This window comes from Xiphophorus couchianus, chromosome 14, assembly GCF_001444195.1.
Source record: "Xiphophorus couchianus chromosome 14, X_couchianus-1.0, whole genome shotgun sequence".
Lineage (NCBI taxonomy): Eukaryota > Metazoa > Chordata > Actinopteri > Cyprinodontiformes > Poeciliidae > Xiphophorus > Xiphophorus couchianus.
In genome coordinates this window covers 1,046,619-1,073,170 of record NC_040241.1, presented here as the reverse complement: position 1 = coordinate 1,073,170, position 26,552 = coordinate 1,046,619, and the positions used below count along the sequence as shown (strand labels likewise).

The 26,552-nt window shown below is 38.7% G+C and overlaps 1 protein-coding gene across 32 annotated transcripts in view; it reads left to right on the top strand.

Annotated features, from left to right (window-relative positions):
- ank2b (ankyrin 2b, neuronal) overlaps positions 1 to 26,552 on the top strand; it is a 176,110-nt gene that overhangs the window by 121,755 nt on the left and 27,803 nt on the right. For 11 of the 32 annotated variants that reach the window (XM_028037792.1, XM_028037787.1, XM_028037785.1 and 8 more), the window contains 15 exons: positions 302 to 340; positions 3,163 to 3,387; positions 8,107 to 8,205; positions 9,794 to 9,948; positions 10,969 to 11,180; positions 11,259 to 11,463; positions 11,558 to 11,654; positions 11,750 to 11,978; positions 12,476 to 12,601; positions 12,721 to 12,843; positions 15,079 to 15,111; positions 15,383 to 15,404; positions 17,955 to 22,523; positions 22,950 to 23,027; positions 23,161 to 23,292. In XM_028037792.1, the coding sequence (XP_027893593.1) occupies positions 302 to 340; positions 3,163 to 3,387; positions 8,107 to 8,205; positions 9,794 to 9,948; positions 10,969 to 11,180; positions 11,259 to 11,463; positions 11,558 to 11,654; positions 11,750 to 11,978; positions 12,476 to 12,601; positions 12,721 to 12,843; positions 15,079 to 15,111; positions 15,383 to 15,404; positions 17,955 to 22,523; positions 22,950 to 23,027; positions 23,161 to 23,292 (6,344 nt within the window). The remainder of the gene's footprint in view (positions 1 to 301; positions 341 to 3,162; positions 3,388 to 8,106; positions 8,206 to 9,793; positions 9,949 to 10,968; positions 11,181 to 11,258; positions 11,464 to 11,557; positions 11,655 to 11,749; positions 11,979 to 12,475; positions 12,602 to 12,720; positions 12,844 to 15,078; positions 15,112 to 15,382; positions 15,405 to 17,954; positions 22,524 to 22,949; positions 23,028 to 23,160; positions 23,293 to 26,552) is intronic. The other 21 variants (XM_028037794.1, XM_028037795.1, XM_028037807.1 and 18 more) reach the window with 13 other exon arrangements.

Sequence of the window (26,552 nt, the reverse complement as noted above, 5' to 3'; positions counted from 1 at the left end):
TCTACTGGATATGTGGGACGATTCCAGGTCATTTGCCATTAGCACTGGAGAACACATACAGGTCGCATATATTTGGAAGTGTGAATGGCCACTTCAAAAATATCCGATTTGACAACAAATGGGATATTGGGTCACTTCAGATTACTTTTCACATAAAGACCAAAAACATGTTTTTTAATTCTATAACAACAATCTTTTCCTTCCTTGCTCTGATTTTCCTCTCATGGTTTGTTTTTTTCATTTTTTTTCAAACTGATTCTGCTCAACTTTTAATGCCTCCCGATGTGACTCTTGTTTTTAGCCGTTCCTCTCCGTGCCATGATCATGGAGACCACAGCAGGTGACCCTCTGCATCTTGGTTTAATCACATTTTCCTTCATCATCATCACCACTCTTCCTCCACTTGCACGTGCACTCCTCTTGGAGAGGTGCATGTTTGTGTGTCTGTCCTCAGTAAACATTGCCTCACATGTTCTCAGGCTCACAGTATTGAAAGCTTTGTGAATCGAACTAAAACCTCCAAGTTTTAAACCTGTATTGTTCTGCAGACCTCATGTCTCTTCATTTTCCCTCCACATAAGCTAGGAAGCTACAAGTTAAAACAGCAAAAGTCTGAAAAAACTGAGGCGATGAAGGTTGAGGACACGTCTGTTGATTACACAGACCGTCTCATGAAGTTTGCATTTCCACAACACGGCCTCCATGTTGTCGTGTCTCACACCATATTTTGGGGATACATTATTCTGAGCCTTGTAACTCTGTGGGCGTGTTGCAGAATCAAACCATGGATTAAGTTGTTAATAGAACATCTGTTGTTGTGATATGGAACATCATTCCAGTCAGTTTCTCCCACATTTAAATGTTTGATGTGTGAATGGTGAGAAAACAGACACCAGTTTCTGCTCTAGATTTATATGTGAATATTGTTTTTGAACATTCTATTTACTGAACATTTTCAACCTCAGCACATACAATTTGCTAAAACCATTTAACCTTTTCGCATTCCCAGAGGCAGTGAAATCTTGTCCCTAAAATCAGTGGCAGTTTCTAATATGAGTGACATGGGCAACTGCACAGAGCAGCATCTTTGGGGCAGGAGGTGCGGTTTGTGCTCAGATGAAAAATCAAGAGGCATAATTTCAGATTTTGTAAAACTTATCTTGTATCCAGAAATTTGACTGAATTCTTCCACACAATTGATTAGCACAGGTATCGAGTTTGATGGGTCTGTTAATGTCAAGAAAATGTAATCCTTATACAACAAAAGGTTGTAGTGTGTTCCCCTGAAAACTGTTCCCTGGATATTTGATGATTGCCAGACAGCAATTGGTAATGGCTGGATTCCTAAGGAAAACAACAAATAATGGCAACTCTTGAACTCTTTGAAAGTATCTGAACATCCACCCTAGGGACGTTAATTGGACGATTAGAAGCACATAATTCTGGATGTTTTCCTTATTTTGGAATATCTATAATATGAGCTAAGTACACACATTTTGGGAGTTCCCCTTCTTCAAAAAACTTGTCAAACACATCTTGTCATAGGTTAATTTAACTTTTTATCTTTTTCTAAAACTATGCACAGAATCCATCAGCCCCTGGGCTTTTATCTGATTGGAGAGAGGAGATTTCACAGAAATCGATGAAAGTGTTTTAACATCTTTCGGTTAGAAAGACCTCTAACAGAGAAGTATTTTAGCAGTTTAGCTCGTTCATCTGTAAACTCAGACTTTCCTCTCTCGCTGAAGGATAAGCCCTTTTTTGAGACAATGTTTTGCTTGCTTATCTTCTACTGGATCTTTGGACGTTTGGATGATTTCTGCACATTGCAAGGCAGTTCATATTACTGATGAAGTGTGCGTGACCTACGGGCCAGCAGGGGGCCCCCAAGAGCATTTTTTCTTTTCTTTTTGTCCATAAAATAATGATTTCTTCATACATTATCATATATATATATATATATATATATATATATATATATTATTGTAAAAACAAATCACTTCATAATGAAATTGTGTGTTTTTGATATTATAATGACATAGAAATCATTACTAAAAAAAACAGTTCCACTGAGGGAGCATCTTCTTGTATGTGTCCTTTGGTATTTTGATGATTTGTCTTTGGTGATGAACTTCAAACCTGGGGTTAGAACACCTCCTCACCATCACCCTAATCTTTAGTTTCCTCCACAGATATTTGGAGTCCTCATCTGACTCCAAAACTGGAATCAAATGGTGACACCCTGGGAAATATGCTCTTATCAGCTTGTAAAATTTAAGTGCCTTCTGCTTGGGTGTGGCTTTTGTCAGTTCCTCCTCATTCAACTCTTCATTTGGAGACAAATGGAGATTTGTCTCCATTTGTAGATCCTGCGGGATCCTCCTTGCTTTTTGGAACAAGTTGGGCCAACATGGGTATTACGTGCAAACGATTTGATTGGCAGTAGACTGCATTTGTTGATTGGTCATTGGATTTACATCACAGTATGAGTGAAAGCGATATTTCCAAACTCCTCAAACATCAATATCTCAACCATTATTTTCAATCCGTAGTATTTGGCAAGATGACTGCAAATAGATAATTCCAGGGTCCTTGAGGTCCAAACCTTTCTATCAAATGTGGCAAAAGAGCCCACACAGCATCAACTGGACAGAGCAACCCTACGCCCTCACAGCTCACAGCTTGCTCATGTTCCCACATTCCCACTTATTCATGCCCTCTAACACATTGCCAGTGGAAATGCACCCAACTTGACTAAAAGTGAACCAGATATAAACTGGATAGAGTGAGACTTGACAATGGAGAAGGTTCTTAAAGGATATTAAAGAAAATAACTTACTCTATTACAGGGGTCTCAAACTCCAGTCCTCGAGGGCCGCAGGCCTACAGTTTTTGGCCTGCGTTTTGTGCCACAGGTACAAAACACTGGAATGAAATGGCTTAATTACCTCCTCCTTGTGTAGATCAGTTCTCCAGAGCCTTGCTAATGACCTAATTATTCTATTCAGGTGTGGTGCAGCAGAGGCACATCTAAAGGTTGTGGCCCTCGAGGACTGGAGTTTGAGACCCCTGCTCTATTAGTTTTGGTGTCTGTGGCCTCATCACCAAATGTTAACAGTGACATATGTTTTCAGTTGTGAAAAATTTCCTGTTCCGCTTTAGCTTCCTGGTCAGCTTCATGGTGGACGCCAGAGGTGGAGCCATGCGTGGTTGCCGACATAATGGCCTCCGGATCATCATTCCACCCAAGAAATGCAGCGCCCCAACAAGGGTCACCTGTCGACTGGTGAAACGGCACCGTCTGGCCACCATGCCCCCTATGGTGGAAGGCGAGGGTCTGGCCAGCAGGCTCATTGAAGTGGGGCCATCTGGAGCCCAGTTTCTTGGGTAAGGCTACAGGTGGAGACTTAAAGTAGACACAGACTATTGGAAGAGTTATGCCAGCAGACAAATATAGTAATTCTACAGAAATATGTAATAACATGTTTATCAGTCTTGGAAGCACACTTAGAATGACAAGAAGTGCTCATCATTTAAAGTGCATATTTCACTTTAAATGCATGTTGAAGCCTTTGTGTCATAACAGGTCTGAAATTTTTTTTTTTTTTTTTTGCAAAAATGGCCCATATTTCAAAATATAAGGTATTAGTACCTACTCTACCTAGTGACCACGGTTAATGACATAGATGGAGGAGAACGTTCCGGACTGTGCAGCTAAACACATTGAATAAGACCTGGAGGAGGTGAATAATCCTGAGCATTAAATCAGCTACATGTTTAAGATTGAAGGCTCACAGCCAGAAGTTAGAACTGTTAGAACTGTAAACAGAGATCATATAAATTGTAGAAGAGCAGATATTGGAATGGAAAACAACATGCACACAAACCAGGGTTGCCACCTTTCAGATATGAAAATAAGTGACACTCACCACAGTGGGCTGCCCACAGAAGTGGTACACTTAATTTTATGGCTGTTTTTTTTTTGTAAAAACAAAAACTCAGTAGTGCAACCATTTCAAATATGGATTAGAGTGCCCAAAAATTTGCTCTCCAATCAGATTAGTATAATTTCAACCTGTTAAGTGGAAGTAGCTTAAGCTTCAAATCAGCAAATATAAAAAGTACTTGGTAAAAAGTGAAATAGTCAAGTACTGAATAACTGATCATAACACCCGATTTAATATTTGAAATTCATGTCAAACAGCCTAATGTAAGTTCTGTGCAAATTGTGGTATTATAAATAATAATACCAAAATATTTCGAAGGAGTTGGGCTCAGAGGCTGGTTCTAGACCAAATTTACTACGGGGGTTGGGGTAGTCAGTGTTTTTTCCTAGGGGCAATTAAAAAAGAATTAAATAAAAAACAGGGCAATATTGTATAAATGAACCAAAGAGCCTCTGAGCTGCAGGTCTGTGTCTGGTGCAGTTTTGTTAGTATGTTTTTTCTTCATTCTTGTAGCTTGATAGGAAGTCAGGTTATCCAAACTGGCAACCCACATACAGTAAATAAAAGTGAAATAATATTGACCACCAACACTATCATTGTTTCACACTATCAAAAAACCCCAAGAAACGTTTTAATGTAGGACAAATAAACATTTTCTCTTCACAATATTTATTTATTTACTGTTAATCTATTAGTATAATTTGTTCCTTAAATTGCCATTTACATTATTTTGGCTATCATACTATTATATGAGAAAATCTATCATCCAAAATGAACATCCAAGTAAATAATCAAACCATAATAGTCTACTAAAAGCACAATAAAAACTTAATCAATCATATCAAAATGTTCTGTGCCATATCAGCCTCAGGAGATGATTGAGGGATGAAGAGACTCTGATGTCTAGTTCTTTAGGTTCTGGTGGGTCTGCAGTGTTCCTCTCCTGATCCATTCTGTCTTTTGTCGTACAGTAACACACTTCGCCACTGAATATTGCTGATACATTGTAAATTATTTTTTTAAAGCCTGTATTCATCCTCACTGAACTTGCTGAGCCTGGGATGGGTGTCTTCCCACTCACATCTGTACTTTTGCAAGAGTTTTTGCTGTTAAGGTCATGGTGGAGTACAGTTTAAAAAGACGCGGGTTGATAGCAGCTCACTTTGGCTGTGTAGTGTTCGTCTCTAAGCAACCCTACCAACAGTGTTGGACTGCAGTGTTCTGTAGGGTCCTTTGTACATACAATTAGAGTCAAAAATATTCATATTCCAGGAAAATTGAATAACCCTCTCCAACCACCTTCTTCCAGGTCAAAGCTCCGACTCTGGTTTGTCTCTTCTCCCCATCATTGTTTTTCTTCCTCTTTCTGCTTCTGCTGTGTTATGGTGGTACTGCAGTGGATTTCAGCCTGATTTTGTAATTTCTTCTGGATCCCATCTAATACTCATTTGGGTTGCTTTTGTTGTAAGCCTGCTCACAGAAGTATGCACTGCAGATTGCCATGTTAGTTGACATACTATTGGTAGTGAAATCTTGACTTCCCAGCTGGACAAATCTCCCGCAGAGCTAAAATAATTTTTTTTCTGTTGTTTTTTTCCACCACCACACCCAGACCAGTTGCAGCCTGATCAACCACACATACGTTTTAATCACACCTGAGCAAACAAAACCTCCTTGAGCTCAGCAATCAGACAGCAGGGCTCCGTTCTCCTCCAGTTACATCATGCAAACCACACAATTTTTCTAGAAGCAGAGCTTTTTTGGTGATTCAATACTTTAAAACTTTCGCTAGCTAGTTACAGGCCAAGTACAGCAACCATATTTATAATTTGACCTTAGAAAATACTTTTCTACCATTTAAAAGAACCTTAAATATGCACATTAAGATGCATTAACAGTGTGAGAAAGGTGGGGGGACCTTCTGTATTCTTGATTGCTTGACTTACAATTTGCTGCCCTCTTTCTTTCAGACTGATTTTCCCCAGCTTCTGCCTAACTTCAGCTGTTTGTGTATCTGTTCTTGCTTCCTGCCAGTGCCAGGGTCTGCCAGTCTTTGCTCTCCAGCATGCCCAGTTTGATTTCATAACAGCTCCTGTCTAACTACTTTTAACTGTTAATCCTTAATCTTAACTATGGCTTTTCTTATGAATTCCACCTACAGAAATGCACCACGATTGGTTTTATATGTGGCTGGTTATGTCCTCTAGTGGTAAAATGTGGGAATATATCAAAATATACTGTAAGTTACAATATTAGGCTATCCAATGGACAATTAGCCTTTATGTGCAGACAAGCTGGAAGTTCTCTAGCACAGTTATGATATTCTAATTAACGCTTTATTATATTTATGGTTATACAGCACCATCCTGGTAATAATATGTTAAAGGTCTGAGAATTTATTTCATTAGAAATAAATGGAAAATCTTTCCAATTTTCAAGTGTCTAAGATAAGCAGACCTCTGTGTCACACCCCAGGGTAACGTGGATACTATTTAGGTTCCTTGGAACACAAATCAATGCAATCACGCTTTAGTTATTAAATCACTGCTGCAACATATCAACAACTATACTGTGCTGTTTGTAAAGTTTCACATCAAAACTTAACAGCAATTATTTGAGTTACTTAGCCTATCATAAGGGGAAAAAATGGGGGTTGGGGAATATAAATACCACAGTGTTCATCTGGACAACAGACTGGACTGGAGACACAACAGTGAAGAATCTATAAGAAGGAACAAAGCAGACTGGACTTCTTGAGGAAGCTAAGATCCTTCAAGGTTTGCAGCAAGATGCTGCAGATCTTCTCTAAGTCTGTTGTTGAGAGCTTCATCTCTTCTGCCATCATCAGCAGCATCAGAACCAGGGACCTCAAAGGGCTCAATAGCCTGATGAAGAAGGCTGGTTCTGTTCTGGTTCTGTTCTGGGGACGATTGTGGAACCTCTGCAGATGATGATGCAAAGAAGGATTCTTCATAAAAGCAAGAAAATTATGGACAATCCTGAAAATGCTCTTCACATGACTGTCTTGAGAGAACAGAGTCTTTAGTCAGAGGCTTCTTCAGATTTCCTGCAACACAGACATCTACAGTAGATTTTTCCTGGCAACAAAACTCTTTGAAGAACAACATTTAAATTTCTTTCAGGATCGTAAAGTATTTTTGAATCTGAATTGAGTTGAATTGATTTTTCAGAGTTATATTTTCACAATGTCATTCATTCATTTATAGATATCAAATTTTCTAACTAAATATTTCCTAAGTAAACAAAATAATTTACTTCAAGCTAACTATTTACCTTATAAAAAATTGTAGTTAGCAAGGTAATATTTAGTTTGAAACAAAATATTTAGTTTGCAGTTAAATGTTTAATTCCAAGGTGAATATTTAGTTTGCAAGCAATGTTTTTATAGACTCAAACTAAATTTTGGCTTGCTAGCTGAATATTTGGTTAGCAGGCTAAATATTCAGCATAAGGCTAACTACATGTTTACCTCACAAAGAAAAATTGCCTTGCTAAATATTTAGATTAGTTAGCCAGCTAAACATTTAGCCCCCAAATCTTTGGTTATTTTGTCCGTCATGAGGGAGAAAAATAGCGGTTCATTTGTCAAAGTCATATTTTCACCATGTTATACATTTATTTATGAGAGTTTAAACTAAATATGTAATTAGTAAGCTAAGCTGCTAAGTATTCAGTTTAAAGTTAAACATTTAGTGGCAAGTTAAATATTATTTTGCTAACTACAAATTTTGTTATAATGTAAATAGTTGACTTGGAGCAAAATATTTTGACTTTGAAAATTCAACCCCTTTTCTTCCCCTTATGATTGGCTAAAAAACTCAAATGATTGCTATTAAGTTTTGTCTGCGCAACTTTACAAACAGCATACCATAAAAAACACCCATAATATAGTATTTTTCCATACTGAAATCTGGTTGATTATGCTTTTGCAGTAAGAAGTCCAGATTTGAATGTTTTTTGTGCCGGATGCTGTAACCTTCAATAGTCTTTTTAAATGATGTGTCTTTGTATTTCTTTCTTTCTTTTTTTTGAGAGAACAATCACATGCTTACAAAACAATTAGATTTTCCATTCAACCAAAACATTGTGTGCTTTCTCCTCCACTCTGCTGCGGATGGATGCTTGGCGTATCACACAGTAAACTCCACCTCCCCACAGCCCCTCCACCTTTAAATGAGGGAGAGAGTTTGGTTAGCAGAATCCTCCAGCTTGGTCCACCGGGGACTAAATTTCTTGGGTAGGGTGATAAGGCTTTATAAAGCATAGAATATTGCAAGGGAAACAATCTATGGATGCCAGCCTCAGTTTCTGCCTTTCACTTCATATATTATTTCTGCATGTTTTTTCATATTTTGTAACCCCTTCCCTTAATGTCTGGGACCTCACTGTATGTGTTGCACTTCTGTCTGTTGCTTTGCCTCACCCTCTTTATGCTTTATTCTTTAGTTTTTTCATAGAAACTGTTCTTGTCACTTGTAATCCCCACCACATTGGACAAAAAAGTCAGGTACCCAGAATGATTGGTTGATGTTAACATGATTTGGTATGAGTGGCATATAGAAGGCTGTGATGGGCCAACCACAGTTTGATGGACATGCACACCTTGCATATGTATAGAACAGATCAGAGCAACCAGAACGACATTAGAGAGCATAACAATGACCAAAGAGCAAAATATTCTGTCTGAAAAACATCTAACCAACGAGGTCACCCTGTCTTTTCTCAGTTCCAGCAGATGTTTGCCAACATGCCATTGGAGAAAACTCTTTTTACTCTGATATGCTTGTTCTACCACCCTTTATATTGGCAGTACAATAAAATAGGTTGTATTTATAAACTTTTTTTTAAGTATTGTAACCACTGCAGTCACATGACCCTCAGTCAGTTTCACTGCATTTTTGCCATTCTGTCTGGGTACTTAGATTTTTGTCACTAAGTGTACAGCTCTCTTTATCAGTTTGTGAAATTGAAATGGTTGTTTGGCCATAGTAAGCTGACTGTAGAGTTGTTTTGCTGCTCTTTAGCACTAAGCTACAAACTAGAAATTCTGGCAAATAATTCTTAGTAGTTGGTCAGTGAACAACACTGTTGAAATTTACATCATTAAATGTTTTGCTGCATCTTTTACTGAGTCATCATGATCCATACAGTTTACAGTAGGAAAGCATTGTATTTAATGACGGATTCCTTGATGTATTCATCAGCAACAGTGTCAATTTAAAAAGTAGGATTGCCAGGCCAAAGAACCATTTCACATGAAAATGAGCTCTTGCATTTTTAGTTTTATATTTGTGGCCTTTTCTTTCTACATGCTGAAGGAATATTTCACTTTTGTAGATATTTGACGAACAGTGAAGTATCTTAACTGATCTTATTTCAGTTATATAAATGCTTATATGTAAGACGTACTTCAGCTAATATCATAATAATATTCAGCTATTAAATATCTGCTTTGTATTCCAATAGAAATCATAAACAGTGACTTCAGGCCTATCAACAAATCTCAGTGTAACTTTTGCACTTTGCTCAGTAGTTTAGCCACACTAATTTGGACATGTCAAAGAATTCTTTAACAAATTTCACCCATGCTCTGAGATTTCATGTATGTTGCACATATTTACCACTGCAATGGAATTTATGCAGTTTACTCTCAAATGTTTCAGCAATGAACTCAAACCACTAGTCAGTCACTCTGTCTGCACTGATTAAACTTCAGTTACCTCAGCCTCACTGAGGCGAAGGCACCAAACAATTGCTGGCACAATGTTATCTTCCATCAGACCATAATCTGAGTGATATACTTTATCTTCCCTCATCTCCTCTAGTCCTGTGATTGTTGAAATTCCCCACTTTGCCTCACTCCGAGGGAAGGAGCGGGAGTTGGTGATCCTCAGAAGTGAGGCAGGAGAAAGCTGGAAGGAGCATCAGTGTGAATACACACCAGAGGAACTCAATCGGATTCTGAATGGCATGGATGAGGGTCAGTGTCTGGGTGCTAGTGGCCCGAAACAAGCCTGAACAAAAATACAACTTAATCATACATATGGAGAGTTGTTTGTGAAGGTAGAATAATCTGGGTTTTTTAGCCTGTCGTAAGAAAATGAAATGGGGGTTCATTTTATTAAATCGTAATTACACCATGCTATTCGTTAATTTATCAATTTCAAACAAAATATTTAATTAAATTAATTAGTTTACAAACTAAATAGATCTTAGGTTTGTATATATTTAATTTACAAACTAAATATTGGTTAGCTAAAACTAAATATTTAGTTAACATGCTAAGTATTTAGTTTGAAGATAAATATTTAGCTGTTAGCTAACTGTTGACCTGTAAAGCTAGTCAAGTGATAGCTGCCATTAGTGAACGTCTGGGTGGCCAACAAAAGGGCTCATCCTCTGTTTTAAGCTGAAATGTTGGATATGTTGAGAGGAGAAACAATGGAGACGCGACATGAGCAACAACGGAAGTGAATCAGTCACCAGCAGAAGTTTATGCAGAGGGTTAGGGTTAAATAAAATAAAAGACCCAGCTTTTATTTTGGTACTTCTGCTTATCGCCAAGTGACTTTGCATAATAGCCAAATATTTAAATGTGTGCTAAATATTTTGGTTGAAACTAAGGAAGCTTTAAACTAAATATTTAGCTTGAGGTTAAATACACTAGAGTTTAAAACAAAATATACAAAATATTGAATTAAAAACAAAATTTATAGTCAAGAATATTTAAACGCATTTAATTCCAAAATAAATACTAGTTTGAAACTAAACATTTAGCTTGCTGACTAAATATTTAATTCAATATTTTGTTTAAAATTGTGGCATTTATGAATGAATGAATAATATAGTATGACTTTGAAAAATGAACTCCCATTGTTTTCTGTTATAATAGGCTAAATAATCTAAATTATTGCTGCTCATTTTTAAGGGTTTAACTTTGCAAGCAGCACCTCGTACATGGAAGTCCTGACATTTGTCCTGTTTCACGTCCTGCCTGTAGAACTGGACCCACCAGAGGAACTGGAAAGGAAACGCCTTTGCAGAATTATTACAAGAGACTTCCCCCAATATTTTGCAGTGGTGTCACGCATCAAGCAGGACAATAATTTGATTGGTCCTGAAGGAGGCATCCTAAGCAGTACTGTTGTGCCTCAAGTCCAGGCAGTTTTTCCAGAGGGGGCGCTCACCAAGAGGATTAGAGTTGGACTTCAGGTAACTCATTGAACCTGCAGTCACACTTTGATACCAAACCACCTGGTTTTGTTCATTTTTTGTCATCTTCTTTTACAGGCTCAGCCGGTGAATGCAAGTGTAGTGAGAAAGATCCTTGGAAACAAGGCCTCCTTCAGTCCCATTGTCACCCTGGAGCCTCGCAGGAGAAAGTTCCATAAACCCATTACCATGACCATCCCTGTCCCCAAGAGCAACTCTGACCCAATTCTTAATGGTTTTGGAGGGGACATGCCCACATTACGACTTCTCTGTAGCATAACTGGTCAGAAAATGCTCATGCATACTTTTGTAAAACTAAGCGGTGCTTGTTAAGACCCTTTCTTACTCTAAGCAAATAATTTTGTGTCAATGTTCAGGAGGAACAACGCCTGCACAGTGGGAGGACATAACAGGGACAACACCATTAACATTTATTAATGACTGTGTCTCCTTCACCACCAACGTTTCTGCAAGGTAAGAATGTTGAGTCCTGCCTATGACAAATTATTTGTTGAATTCTGGGTGACTGAGCTCCCACCATGTAGATTTCTGCTGCTTCTTATTTCAAGGTTCTGGCTGATAGACTGTCAACAAGTCCAGGAATCTGTCAACTTCTCCACTCAAGTGTATCGAGAGATCATCTGCGTTCCCTACATGGCCAAGTTTGTGATCTTTGCCAAGACCCATGACCCAATTGAGGCCCGGTTACGCTGTTTTTGCATGACTGATGACAAGATTGATAAAACACTGGAGCAGCAGGAGAACTTCACTGAGGTGGCTCGGAGCCGGGATGTAGAGGTGAGATCGAAGGTTGGACCCAGAATTGATCAAAGCCTCATACTGTGGGAAGCCATTACAGACTACTGAGAAAATTAATATAGTTTATTTATTTAGTTTTTGTTACATATTTGCTATGCTTTTTTATAGCCTCGACACCACCAGTAACAAATACATTTTTTTTCTTTTTATTTAAATTGACTTGTGAGAGGGTTTATAAGAAAGAAGGGCTGGAATGAATCCATGGTCCATGGTCCACCACAAGTCATCCTTGGCACCTTCACATAGGCAGTAGATAAGTAGAATGCAATAAAGAGCTGTATCCTGTCATCTTTCTATAATAATAGCTTTTTTGTCAAAAGTGATTTTGGATATAAAAACTACCAGCCCCTTTTTCACTGTCAAAGGATAACAAGTGCAAAACAAAACGACTTATGGCAAAAAATGACAGGCCATTTATTTTAGGAAGGTGATGATTTGGTGGGCTATTTACACACTCTACTGACTAATTTTGTCAGGTACTGGAAGGGAAACCTATATATGCAGACTGTTTTGGAAACCTGGTTCCGCTCACCAAAAGTGGCCAACATCATCTGTTCAGCTTCTATGCCTTTAAGGAGAACAGGCTAGCACTCTTCATCAAAGTAAGAATGGTTCCTTGCTACATTACACCAGAACATAAAGCTGTTTTTTATTCTGTCATTTACATGTTCTAGTACATATTAAAGCATAAGCCAGTTCTGTGATCTGCCTGCTTATGTAGATCCGAGACAACACCCAGGAGCCATGTGGTCGACTGTCATTCATGAAGGAACCTAGGAACTACAGGTCACTTCACCAAAATGCCATATGCAACCTCAATATCACACTTCCATCTTATAGCAAAGTAAGAACTCTACAAAAATCTTTTCTCCATCTATGCATTCCTGTGTTAAAACTGGCATCCAGTGAGCCAGTCTTATCAAATGTTTAGCTTTTAATAATGTTGGACTTGGTGGCAATTTTTGCTAATGATATGGCCAAGGTGAAATTATTATTTGATATTCAATAGTGGTATGAAAACACAAATGACAACGATGACCTGAATAAATGTAGAACAGAAAAATGTTATCCATATCAACCTGGTTCTTTGTAAAAACATAAATCTTTGGTTAGATAATCAATAAATTACAGATGAATAAATAATCAGTTATCTGTAAATGAGCAGATTTCCTTTTGGTTCAGTTTCACTTGCCACACCCCCCCTCTGAGTCATATCTGCCCTGTAGAATCAGCAGAACCTGCATGACAGCATGACATGAGCTAAAACATTTGAAATGTCAACAAATGCTCCATTGCAGGAAACCCAGAAACCAGTGACATCTATCAGCCCAAAAGGGAGTAAAGATGGGAATCATTATCCACATATACAAAATGCATGCAACAGAGTGGCACAGTTACTCCAAAATAATATTGACTCATCTAAGAGGTGACAGAGAAGCATTGACAATGTCAACATGTCTTGTCACAACAAGACAGGGAGGCTGGATAGACTGACTGAGACTCCAGAGGAAAATAGCTGGGGGGGAACCGGTTTGTTGGGGGGGGGGGATAAACCAGCCTTTTCTTTAATATAAATACATGAACAAACCTTTATGTAACTTTTCAAATAAAATTGTCATGTTTATTAATATAAAATAAAGGGTAAAGATGTAAACAGTGACTTGTATAAAATGTTGAGTAACTATGTTCAAATTTTCATAAACATTAGTTTATATGTTGCAGAAATCTAATGTTTCCAATCTCTGAAGTTTATTTCTCTATATACAAAATCAATCTACTTAAGAGCAGCAATAATAATATTACTCAAGTAAAAGAAAAAAAGTACAATGCCGTAAAACTACTCATATACAGTAAGTACCACAAAGTTACTCACGTTAATGTAACCAGTTCTACCCACCTTTGAACATACATAACAGCAAAATTAGTAGCCTATTTTTAACCAGCTTAGCATGATATATTGTCATGGATTAGTCATCATTTAACTAACATTATCTGCATTCAAAAGCATTACGCAACTCACTCAATTAGTTTGTGAAAAACTGTGCAAAGTCCTTTGCCTTTGCTGCCATGATTCTCACACATCCATTTCTGCACAGCAGCAGCAGTTCTCCATCGCTGCTGCACAGCTGTAAAACCGGAGCGAGCATCTTAGGGGTCATGTTACATTTAAAGGCGGCTCAGAAAAACTTATGACATGTTAACAATGGATTAAACAGATGTAACAGCTGAAAAATGTCTGGGGAACGTTCCCACATTTCCCCGAGAAGTGTGAGAACCCCTGCTGTATCAAAACGAGATAGGAATAACAGAAAGTTGGCCACTCTGAGGGAAAAATAAAAAAACTGCTTCCAGGCCAGGGGGGCACAGCAGACTATTTCCTGACCTAAAACTAACACAGAATTTCAAAAGCAGATCATCAAGCTGACAATCAAACATGGTGGTGGTGGAGATGCTTTGTTGATTCAGCAAAAGAGAAAGTCCAACAAACTGCTCAAGACCTTTAGCTTAATCAAACTTGAATTATGCAGCAGAACAATGATCCAAACCAAACCAGCAGGACTCCTTCTGAATGGCATCAATAAACAAAAGGAAAGTTTTGGATTGGACTTTTTCTCCTTAAAAAATGAAATCATAATTTAAAACCTGTTTTTTGTGTTTGATATAAAAAACATTTAAGTATGACTTTTTAAAAATGCCAAAGCAGAAGAAATCTGTAAGGGGTAAAAGGTTTGTATGGCACTATATGTAAATTTGAACATATCAAGTGGCAAACAGTCATTGCCACAACAATCATTGCCAGCATTATTATATTACTGTTGCACCAGGCAACGCCATCTCTAGGTATGAAGACGGAGGGTTGTGAAAGCAATGGTGTGTTTGTAGTGCAGCTTTTCAGGTGTAATCCATAGTCCAGACTTTAACTAGACAGTGTTTATCTCCATGTCTGTCAGTTGAAGTTTGACAGATGTGATAGGCTGTGTTTGTTACTACATTGAGAATTTATTTCCACCTGTCTTTACTCTTCCTGTGTTTATATCTGCACTCCCTTCTGCTTCCTGCTACTTTTTGCTCTCATAAGGACTCAGATTCAGACCAAGAGCATGAGGAACAGGTAAAAGCAGCCACTGCTTCCTCTTCCCCTTTCCTCCCAGCTGATCATCCGGTTCACTGCCTAACCATTAGCACTAAATGGGTTTTTGCAATGTCCTAGCTTGTTTATGACATAGTTGATAAGATTAGAATTTCTTTAAGATACATTAATGAATGTGATGTACAGTATCTGTTGAGTGTAATTTTTACTAAGTAGTTGTGTTGGTGATTTTTACACAGCCATGGTCATCTAAGCAAACTAACTGTAAGCCATTCTATGTGTTCTCTTTCAGACCGGCAGAACCTTTGAGAAATGTAAGCTACTCTTTTCATTTCTTCTACTCTTAAAGAAATTCTGGACACAAAACACATTTTGATGTGTAATGTCTAATTTAATGTCATTATTCTAACAAAAGCAATGATGTGAGGAATATATCCAATGTACATAAAAATAACTAAAAACATACATTAACACATCCAGTCTGCTCTCATAATTCAAGCCTTATGAGCTCTACATCATCTCCATGTTGTTGTTCTGTTTCTCCTGAGGCTTAGCTGCTTCTCTTGCCTTTTCTTTTAGTTTCACCTTTACGATTGTTATTCATTTAACAATTTAACCTTCAGAGTTCAAAATTGGGGGAAATAAAAGAGAAGATAAAAACGTATTTGTGATGGTATTTGTTCTTATGCAGGTCTAACAAAATATTCCCTCTGCAACATTTGTAAATTAGAAAAAGGGTCCATGCGCATCTTGTTTTGTATAATTGTTTTAATAAGTTCAATATGGATAGCTAAAATTCTCCCGAAAACAATTTATGCTTTTAACCCTCCTGTTATGTTGCGGGTCAAATTGACCCGTTTTAAAGTTTAAAATATTTTTTTAAATAGTTGGAAGTATTTTTTTTGCATGAAACTTTTTCTATTTGTCTTAATAGGTGCACGCTACAAATAAATAAAAAATTTATTCATTTTACACATTTGTACCAACCCCTAGGTCTACTTTTTACATAGATACTGTTTGGGTCAATTTGACCCGGTAGTCAGGTTAAAGTGCAAAAGAAGATTAAAAAATGTCCAATTCTATATGTTTCCTTGCAGCTATGAACCATATTTCACCACACACACACAAACACAACACATGCACACACACAAACACACCCCACCACACCCCTACATGCGCATGTGCACGCCCACAAGCCGACTTTCTCACTATTCTCTTTACTTCACTAGGAAACTGCGAGAAAGCAGGTGTTCACACAACTTTTGACAGGAATCTTTTCTGTTCCTGTGGACAAACTCCACCCACACTGAGTGACACTCAGCAGAAGTGGAGGAAAACATAAATACTCTCTGCATGACTAAATGATTTTAATCTGTTCTGGGTCTATTTGACCCAGAACAGTATGTGTGTCTCAAGTTAAAGATCACCCATTGAAAAAAAAAAAAGTGTAATATAAAAAAATTTACCAAAGATCAATTTCAAGGAAATTATAGTTTTTTATTTTTAGGTTTTTTTCAGTGGTCATTAAAAATGTAAATTCCATTTTTTATGTCCAAATGAGTAAATGAGCAGGTTGTCGTCATTGATCCTTAATTTTTGAGAAATAATAAAACATCATTGCACAAATATTAATTGAAATGGTTAGTATTGGAGTTACTAATCAGATACAAAAATGTTTTGGAGGAATTTTTTGGTTTCTGACACTATTGTATGATTAAACACTCCCTGGGTCAAATTGACCCATGAACAATTTTGCTGTACCTCAGAAACGAACATAATAGGAGGGTTAATGTAGTGCTTGCTGTAGCTTCTAGTATTGTGGTAAATCAAGCAGCAGTTCTCCACCTAACCCACCTCCCAAGCCTTGCCATCCAACACTAAAACCGTTAAGTATTTAGAATAAAGCTCAAACCATAACTCATGTTACACATGAAGCATACTTAATGCACAGGAATTACATAGTGCTGCATGCATGTGCACATATTGACAGATGGAGGGTTTTTCTAAACGAACCACAAGCAAAATTTTTTGCTCACTCCATTTACACTCTTCCATGTCCTCACCCTTAGCACTTCCCTTAGCTTTGCATGGAAATAACTTGCCTAACATTACTTTGTGTGTTTCTGTGTGTGTGTATGAATGTTTATTTCTATATCATTACTGAGAACTCATTTCTTCAGTTAGGTTTTTGTCTTTTTATTTAGAAGTCGCTCATTAATGTATTTTCTCATGATTTTTTAAACATTGTTGCAGACTTTTAAATTCCTAAAGGATCAAGCATGTTTTAAGAACACATTGGTGCAGTTCATAGCTGTTTTAAAGTGCTTTACAAATAAATTAACATTGACAATCATTATCAGTAGCATTTCACTGGCTTTCTTCAGCTGTCAATTGTTTTCTTTTTTTTAAAGCCATTTTGTCCATCATTACATGACATATGTCCTACTTCTGAGCAATCTTGAGATCCTTCAGCATCATCATGTCTTGCGTTGTCCATTTTTATCTTGTACATATTGACTTCTAGGCTCTTCCTTATACTTGGCATATTTTGTTTTGCTTAATGGTCTGGTCTTGCGAGTGTGGGTGTGAGAACTTAAGCAAGTTATTTCCTGCTCATATTATTTCTCATTGTTTTTTTGTTTGTTTGTTTTGTTTTTGTTGGAATTAGCTCAATCATAATTTCCATGAGAAAGTATAAGCCTAATTCCTCTGATGCCTACTGTAGAACCCATTGTGAATATTATGTCCTATGATCCCTGCTGCCTGTTCCAATCTTATCCTGACCACCTTCTCCAATGTTTGTCTCCTTTCATTTGAATTTTTGCTTTTCTTTACTCCTTACTTGTTCTTCTTCCAAATGGAAGATGAAGAGACGGAGACTTCAGTCCTGAAATCTGAGCTGATTCGAGAACCAGATCTTCTGTCCGACGTGTCAGAGATGAAACAGGATTTGATCAAAATGACTGCCATCTTGACCGCAGACTCGACAGAGAAATCCCCTTCCTTAGGAAGGTGTGGTCTGGAGAAGGGGACAGACGAAGTTTCTGGAGAACCTTTAGAAATAATGGAAAAGGACCTGGAGAAAGTCAAGGAGGACCTTGAGAAAGTCAGTGAGATACTGAGAAGTGGAACATATGAGGGTGAGGTGGGAGAGGAGGCAGCTAATGCAACAACAATAGCTGAAGAGTGGGTACTCCTCTCAGACTCTGAAATAGAAGAGGCAAAAAAAATGGCTGCCCTAGGAGTTCAGGAGCCCATTTTGCGTGACAGTAAGGCTAAGAGAGGGGCTCCTAGACCAAAAGCTATCAAGAGCAGTGGTGACCTTAAAGAATACCTCCTGGATGCACCAGTGAGTGCCAAAGTAAAGACTAAAAAAGAGACAGGTGTTCAAGAGAAATTCACTGATATTCTACAGAAAAGTGCAAAACCGTCAACTCAAGTCAAATCCCATGAAAGAAGCATAACTGGTGATGTTAAAAAAACAGTTAGAAGGAAGGGAAAAGATCAGGAGCAGGCAGAGGGATCAACAGAGGCAGGAGCTCTTCTTAGTGTACCAACAGCTCCCACTCCTGCATCACCTGTGTCCCCAGTGATTGAAGAAACCCCTATAGGGTCAATAAAGGACAAAGTCAAAGCCTTACAACAAAAAGTTGAGGCTGAACAAAAGAGCAAAAAACCCACTGGAAGCAAACCCTCACATTTGCCTGTTATGAGTAAATCGTCATCAAAAGCCAAAGAATCATCTAAATCCAAACTTCCTAAATCCCCAAAAGCTGAATCAGAAAAGCTTGAGGAAACAATGTCAGTTAAAGAACTGATGCAAGCATTCCAAACAGGACAGGATCCCTCAAAAAGAAAGTCGGGGTTATTTGAGGTTAAAACAGCTACATCAAGATCAGAGAAAGCCACACCATCTCAATCTGTTCAGTCAAAATCTATGACGAAAGCAATGACCTCACATGCCTCACAAGGTCAAGAAGTATTGTTGGATCCCAAAAATGCCAAAAAACAGACCACTTTGCAGGAAATATATAAAGAAATCAAATCTAGCACTCACTCAGAACCATCTGAAACACTAGACTTTGGAAATGGTGGCATTGATGATAGCTCTGACAACTGTAAACATGAGGGTGTGGCCAAATCACTAAGTGGCAGTTCTGGAGATCACCTTAACTCAGAGGACAGTTGCAAACATGAGGGACTGACCAGTTCAGGCACAACCCCTGAGAGACTGTCTGGACTACAGTCAACTAAAACATTGTCATCAACTTCCACAAAAATTAAAGACCTTACAGACAAGGACAAGTCTGGAGACTCTGGTGTAGGGACTTCTGGTGACCAGGTATCTGCAGAATTGACACTCTGTGTCTCTTCCAGCGAGGCTGCAGATGACCACACAACAAGTGAGTCAATGTCTGTTAGGAGGGCTGAATTTAAGCCAACTAGACCTCAAAACCTTATTAAGAGAGTTTCAGAAACTGTAGAAACATTTCTTAGTGATGACGATAGCCCTGATGATCAGATAGCATTGCTATTAGTTGGTTCTCCAGTCTCTAGATCCCTATGTAAGTATGATGAAAGCTTTGACCTACCTTTAAAGCAAGAATCGGATGCCCTCAGTCCATTAGCTGATGACTCTTTGACAATAAGCCACAGAGACTCTCTAGAAGGTAGCCCTCTGATTGAAGAAAATTCTTCCCATAAATCCCCAGACTCTATTGAGCCCAGTCCAACCACAGAATCATCCCCTCGTGATTCCCTGGAGAGCAGTCCTGTACAGCAAAAAAGCCACCCATCGTTCCCACCAGTACGCAATGCTAATAAGTCATCTAACCACACATCACCCTCTAAGGCCAAAGACCTCCCCCAAGATGCTTTTCATGGTAGGCTGCTTGGAGACCCTGAAACTAGTGCTGATGATGACAGTTGTGAGCAGACATCTCAGATGACAAGTTCGGGTAAGAGTCTCCTCTCCCCTGATACACCTAGTTCTGAAGAGGTAAGTTATGAGGTAAACCCCAGGCTCCTTGATAACGCATTCCTGTGCATTTCATTCAAACCGGCTGCTATCCCTGAAGACCCAGCAGAGGATGATGCAACATACTATGAAGCTAAGAAAAAAATCACTCCAGAGGAGGAAATGTTTAAGATGGCTACCAAAATAAAAACATTTAATCAAATGGAACAAGAACCAAAGAGCAACAGGAGGTTTAGCAAAGATCTGTTTTTCTCAGGAGATGGCAAGACAGGGGATAACAGTTGTGAAACATTAAAGCCCAGCAGTGAAAAGCTTTCGCAAAGTGAATGTCGACTCAATAGACACACAGAAGATTCAAAATTAGCTCATTTTATTGGTCCAGATATTAAAGTACAACCTCCCTCTCCTTTTTCAGCAGGTGTGCATGATGGAACCCAGAGCAAAGAGGTCAAGAATACATCAGCCACTGTCACTTCCGAGGGATCTCATTCTGTCTCAGACCAGCATCATTCAAAATCCAATCTGAAAACTTCATGGGAAGAAGTCCCATCATCTACTGAAGCTGTTAACCGTGTTTGTAACACAACATCAGCAACTTCAAGCATTGAAAACAGGACAGATGAACAAAAACAGGAGAGTTTGAAAAGGTCAAGTGATAATGTAGATAATAGAGGTCATATGTTAGATGTTAGCAAGGTACAGACAGGTATGCAAAAACCAAATTGCAATGTAACAGATGAGGTGAAAGAGGATAGTTGGGGTCATGCAGGAGCACCAAAAGCTGGCCTTTGTCCTGGAGTTGCTACAAGTCAAACAAAATATGAAGTCTTTATCTACAATGATAGTGAAGAAGAGAATGAGACATCAAATCTTCCTAGAACTGAATCAAAAGGAGTAACTGCAAGAGTGGAGACTGAGTCATGGTCTGCCATGCGAGAAGATGATGTCACTTTTGCAGCCCGTGTAAAAGACGAAGAACAGAAGATCCTGAATCTGGTGATGGACCGTCAGTCTGTGCAAGCAACTCCAGACACCACACCTGGTAGAACACCAACAGAAGAGAGCACTCCTACCAGTGAGCCCAACCCTTTTCTTTTCCAGGAAGGGAAGCTCTTTGAAATGACACGGAGTGGTGCGATTGATATGACTAAGAGAAGCTATGAGGAGGAGGGGGGTGGCTTTGCTTTTTTTCAGATAGGTGACCAGTTTTTAGAGGAGCCTACCGTAAATGAGCCCAGGCAAGAAAGTAGATCAGCTGGAGAATCAGCAATAGGTCTCAATTTAACACTGGAGCTTAAAATTGGGGAAGATGAAATATTAAAAGATGTTACTGATTCACAGCTTCAGTCCCTATCTGAGGGAGATCAGTTAGGCTGTAAAGCTGATACGTCCAAGTCTAAAATTCCTAAAATGGGCATTTCAGCATCTACTAAAACTTCAAAGAAAGATCTGGTATGCCCTGAACCTTTTGAGACTAAAACAGAAAACATCATAAGTGAAGGATTATTAGATTTAGAAACAACTGAACAACCAATAACAAATGTACAGACTGCAGAAACTACTGTAACTAGATCGGTTTACTCTGAGCAAGGCCAAGAGTCCTCTGATTCCTCCCCAGAAGAGACAAAGTCAGTGGTAGAAGCCCACAAAACAACAGGCAAGCAGCCACTTAAAGGTGCTTCCCAAAATGGTAAGAAGATACAAAGCACAGCCAAAGCACAAGCTAGGTCTGTTCCTCAAAGTCGAGCAAAATCTATAATTCCCTCACCCTCTCATGTATCACCCCCCTTAACAGCTGTTAAAAAAGAGACCTACTTTACTTTAGACTCTAAATCCAGGATACCTATCAAGGCTAGCTCTGCCAAACCTGATTCTCATGCCAAACGTGTGGAATCCGCTCAAGAGAAAAAGCTTAAAGTTCCTGTAAAAAAGGGCACTAGGAGAAAATCTGAGACAGATGCAGGTCCTTCTGTGGATTTTAAAACTAAGACACAATCTTCTAAAGCCAAAAGCTTCTGTGAGGGGGAGTCTACCAGATCACCTATTAAAAAGGTGCAGGATTGTCCCGTGAGTGTTGAGTCTACAAGATCTAAAGGTTTTCAGTCTAGGTTGCCAGTCCGTGGCAAAACTACTCACTCATCTCATTCAACAACAACCACTAAACCAAAAAGTAAACCACAGAAACAGTCTATTGAGTTCTTTGAAGAGATCAGTGATGAAGCAGCAAAAATCGTGGCAAGGTTGGCACAGGCTGAGACAGATAAAGATGAAGACGCTGTGACTGCTCTCTCAGATGATGAGAGCAGTCTTATTGATCCATCCATTATTGAAAGAGAACCCTTCCCAGATCTGCGGTTCCCACCCTCAGGAGACGTCTTTCCCATTAGACCACTGTGGGACGACCCTGTTGAGACACAGATGCAGCGAATTCCAGATGATAAAGTCCAAAGTCAAGGTATCCCCCAGTTACAGGGGCTATTCTCTATCTCTTCTACCTCATTAGTGCTCTAGCTGTAAAGGTGCTGCCTCTCTGTCTCTTGTAGTTTTGTCCCTTTGTAGCTGAAGACCCCTTGTTGATGTGTTACTGGAGATCTATTGTCTATGTATTGCCATCTCTCTTTCCTTTTATGTATTTTGAACATCTCAAGACTGATCTAAAGGCTTTATAAAACCACTGAAAATTATTTTACTTACTCATTAGAAAATTGAAAACAAAAATTAGGTTCAAAGAAAAAAAAAGGATTTCTATAAAGCGCTTAGAAATCCAAACTGGTAACTGGAATTAAAAAAAGAAAGCCAGTGAATCCTTTTTAGATCATGTTTGTTAATGTAATTTATCTTGTGACCTTGACCGTTCATGAATGTCTGGTGGTGTTTGCAGTAGATCCACAGGATGAAGCAGAAAAAAATGAACAACGGTTGGCCATTATAGCTGATCACCTGGGCTTCAGTTGGACGGGTGAGTCACACTATGTAGCACACGTCAAGCTAAAACTTTCAAAATGTGTATTCTTTCTTATTAAAACAAAATCTGGATGTTTTGTTCTTGGAACCACAGATTGAATTTAACTTATCTTCTTCCCTGCCAACAGAGTTAGCACGAGAATTGGAATTCAGTGAGGAGAAGATCAACATGATAAGAACTGAAAACCCAAACTCTCTGCAAGATCAAAGCCATGCCCTTCTGAACCTTTGGACTGTGACAGAAGGACACAGTGCCTCAGGTCAGTATTTCTAACATTGAGCTGAAATCAGATGAACTGTATAAAAAGGCACTTTGTCATTGTTTTGTTTGCAAAAATTCTAGCCCTAACCCTAAAATTTACATATAGTTACTTAGTCTTGCTCTACTCTCTCACTCTCTACTTCCTCTTCTGAGAGGGGAGATGTGCTACCAGCTCTCCGTCTAACGGATGAAATGAGTTTCCTAAATCTGCTGGGATTTACCCTGTCCAGAACTGAAGTAAACTTTGTTTAAAGCTGGTGTCGAGAAAAGATTTGCCTGGTTTCTGACAACCTCCATTCAGATACTCCACCCTTCTTCCCCCTGTGAATTAGCCAGACTGAGCAAACTGCAGCCAACTAGTTTCACAGGGCACACCTGTTAACGGTTGCTCTCTCTCTTTATTACAACTTGCACTTGTTACTAGGTTGGTTTTAGTGACTCAGGTGAGTCCCAAGGATGTTGTTTTACATATAGGTTTGGGCTAAAAGCAAACTATAAAATATTTTCCACCTCTTCCTCTCCAGAATCAAACATCACAGCTATTTTACAACCATCCAGAACTTTGAGGTGACTCATTAATTGAATGTCCACAACATCTTTTAGATTTTCTTTATACTAAATATTTTAATAGTAAGGCAATTTTGCACGGCTCAGTACAGATTAATTCAGTAGCAGAAAAAAATCAAATAAGTAAAATCAATCAGCCTATCTTTCCCTAATGCTGACACTGGCAACTAAAAACCAGTGTCTGTAAGGACACTGGATGGGGACCCAGAAATTCAACCACACACAGGAGTTGCAAAGAAAAAAATGTTTAATAAAATGTTCAGATACTGGTTGCGGCTCAGGATGTGGTCATCCAACACAGCACTGAGAAGAGAGGAGAGAAGGCTGGTGATGCACTGATAGAGTTTTAACTTAGAAATGTTCAGCTTAACTGATCTGTAGTGCAATGGACGGGTGGAGCAGAGAACCCAGGAAGAGACTAAGACGATAATTCGGCAGAGGTCATACACAGGAGAGCAGAGAGAGCAAACTTAGCTTGAGGGTCAGGCAATAGTCGATGGTCGTGAGGCAAAGCTTGGGTCAAGGTCCAGAAATCCAGAACAGTTGGGATCCGTGAAGGGCTTGGCAGAGGGGGGGTCAATCCGTGGACAGAAAAGGGTCGAAGAAACACTGAAGGCTTTCAAGGAAACGCTGGATCTCTACTAGCTCGTGGCTGTTGATAATCTGGCAAGGAGGCAGAGGCTGAGAGGAGTTTAAGTAGGGCAGGGACCAGGTGGAACAGGTAAGCAATCAGCAGGCGTGGCATGTGAACTGAATGAGTGTTTACGCACAGCATGGACAGGACAGAACAGGAATCGTGACAGTGTCAGCATTGGTCAAAGACGAATTCTGACACAGAGTGGCCATCAAAGACGTCCGTCTGACCGGTTGGTCCCCATGCGCCGGACAGTCTTTGGCTCTGTGGCCCCGGCTCTTCTTCAGCTGCAGAGTTCTTTGTCCATTTCAATCTTGGCTCGAAGCTGCCCGGAGGATCCAACCAAAGGTTCCTCTTTTGCACTCACCTTTTATAGGGTTTATCCACCCTTTTGGTGCAACCAAACAGTGGCTAGCACTGTTGCTGTGCTTGTTTCATTGGTTGACTGCTTGGACAGATGATCTCATATCCATCACTGTCTTACAGACATTATGTCTTGATGTCTGTGCTAATGTCTCAGGGTTGCTCAACGGTCCTCCTACGTTCGTTGCCTGCACAACCTTTTCTTTAAAAAGTTTAAGTTGTTCAACAATCTGTTTCCAAATAAGGCGTTGATCATCTCTGCTCTCCTGTTAGTTCCCCCTTTTCCCTTAACCTTTCACCTACCATCTACCTCCAACATATCAGTGATGTTTAATTGCAGTTACACGTTTTACATCATTTTAAGTTCAATGTCAAAATAACATTTATAAGTTCTTTAGCTTCTCTGATTCATTTATAATTTATATAACCATAACTTATTAGTTACTCTTATTATAATCTTAATGTGAGTTATTACAAATGACCTTCAGAAAAGTAACCAAGAATAATCTATTATTGTAATTATTTGATACCAAAGTTACAGTTACTTGTTTTACTTCTAAGTGTTCCCACAAGTGTAAGTGTAAGTGTAAGTATTATTATAAGTAAACCAATATTAATATAAGTATTTTACTTTGGGTCTAATTCAATTACTCAAAATGTTTAGATTTCATTCTTTAAAACAAGGAATAGTCTCAGCTATTTTTATAAATCTGCAGGCTGGAAACTTACTTCCTCTTTTTCCAGGAAACCTGCTCTTCCTGTTTAATGACTCTCTCTGACTGACTATGATTTCTTATGATTAGATAGAAAAAAGAAGTAGAATTAAAGCAAAGTTTGCAGGAGACAAAAACAACACACACACACACAACCAGATTGACTTTATTGAAGTTTAAGTCTACTGTTGGGTCTAGATGTCACTTGTGTGATTCATTTTAAAGATAACTTTTTTTATTATTACTGTTAAATAATAACAGGGGAAGTGGGATGAGCTCAGGTTTTCTTGACAGTACATAACATGAGCCTGATTCTACTGCAGCACAGCAGCATGCAGGTGGACCAGATGAGTTTGATTGCAAAAGGACATTTTTAAATGAAAAAAATGGCACCGGCTCAGCTGGTTGCCTGCAGACGCAGCTCCCATCGTGTGTGTGTTAATCTGTGTATAAAAAAAAAAAATTCTTGCTGTAACTGCGAAATAATTTTCCTGCTGGGATGAATAAAGTAATTCTTCTTCTTCTTCTTCTTCTTCTAAAGGAAACAAGATTGTGTAAAAGAATTTAGGTTAGGTTAAAAAAGGAAAATACTCTGGCCCACACTCAAGCACAGTAGATGGCGATAATGCATCTTAATGTTGGATGTCACCTGCCATTAAAACCAAGAAGGAGAAGAAGAATAGCTTGATTGTGGAGAGGAAGAGCTGAGGAGGAAAACAGAGAAGGCTGACAGGCCAGAATCATAGCAGTAATGTTTGAAACCATCTTATTAGTTGTAGTTTTCTTCATGCTTTTGTAAACAATTGTACGTTCAACACATCTACTGTGCATACACTGTGCATAGTGTATGTACATTTTTGACTTATATTTTAATTCCAATAATTATCTCTCACTGTTTTGGCATGTGGCAAGTACAAATTATTTTGGTGAATCTAACTAATCTGAAACAGGAAAATCTTTTTCTGATTGAATGTCAAACTG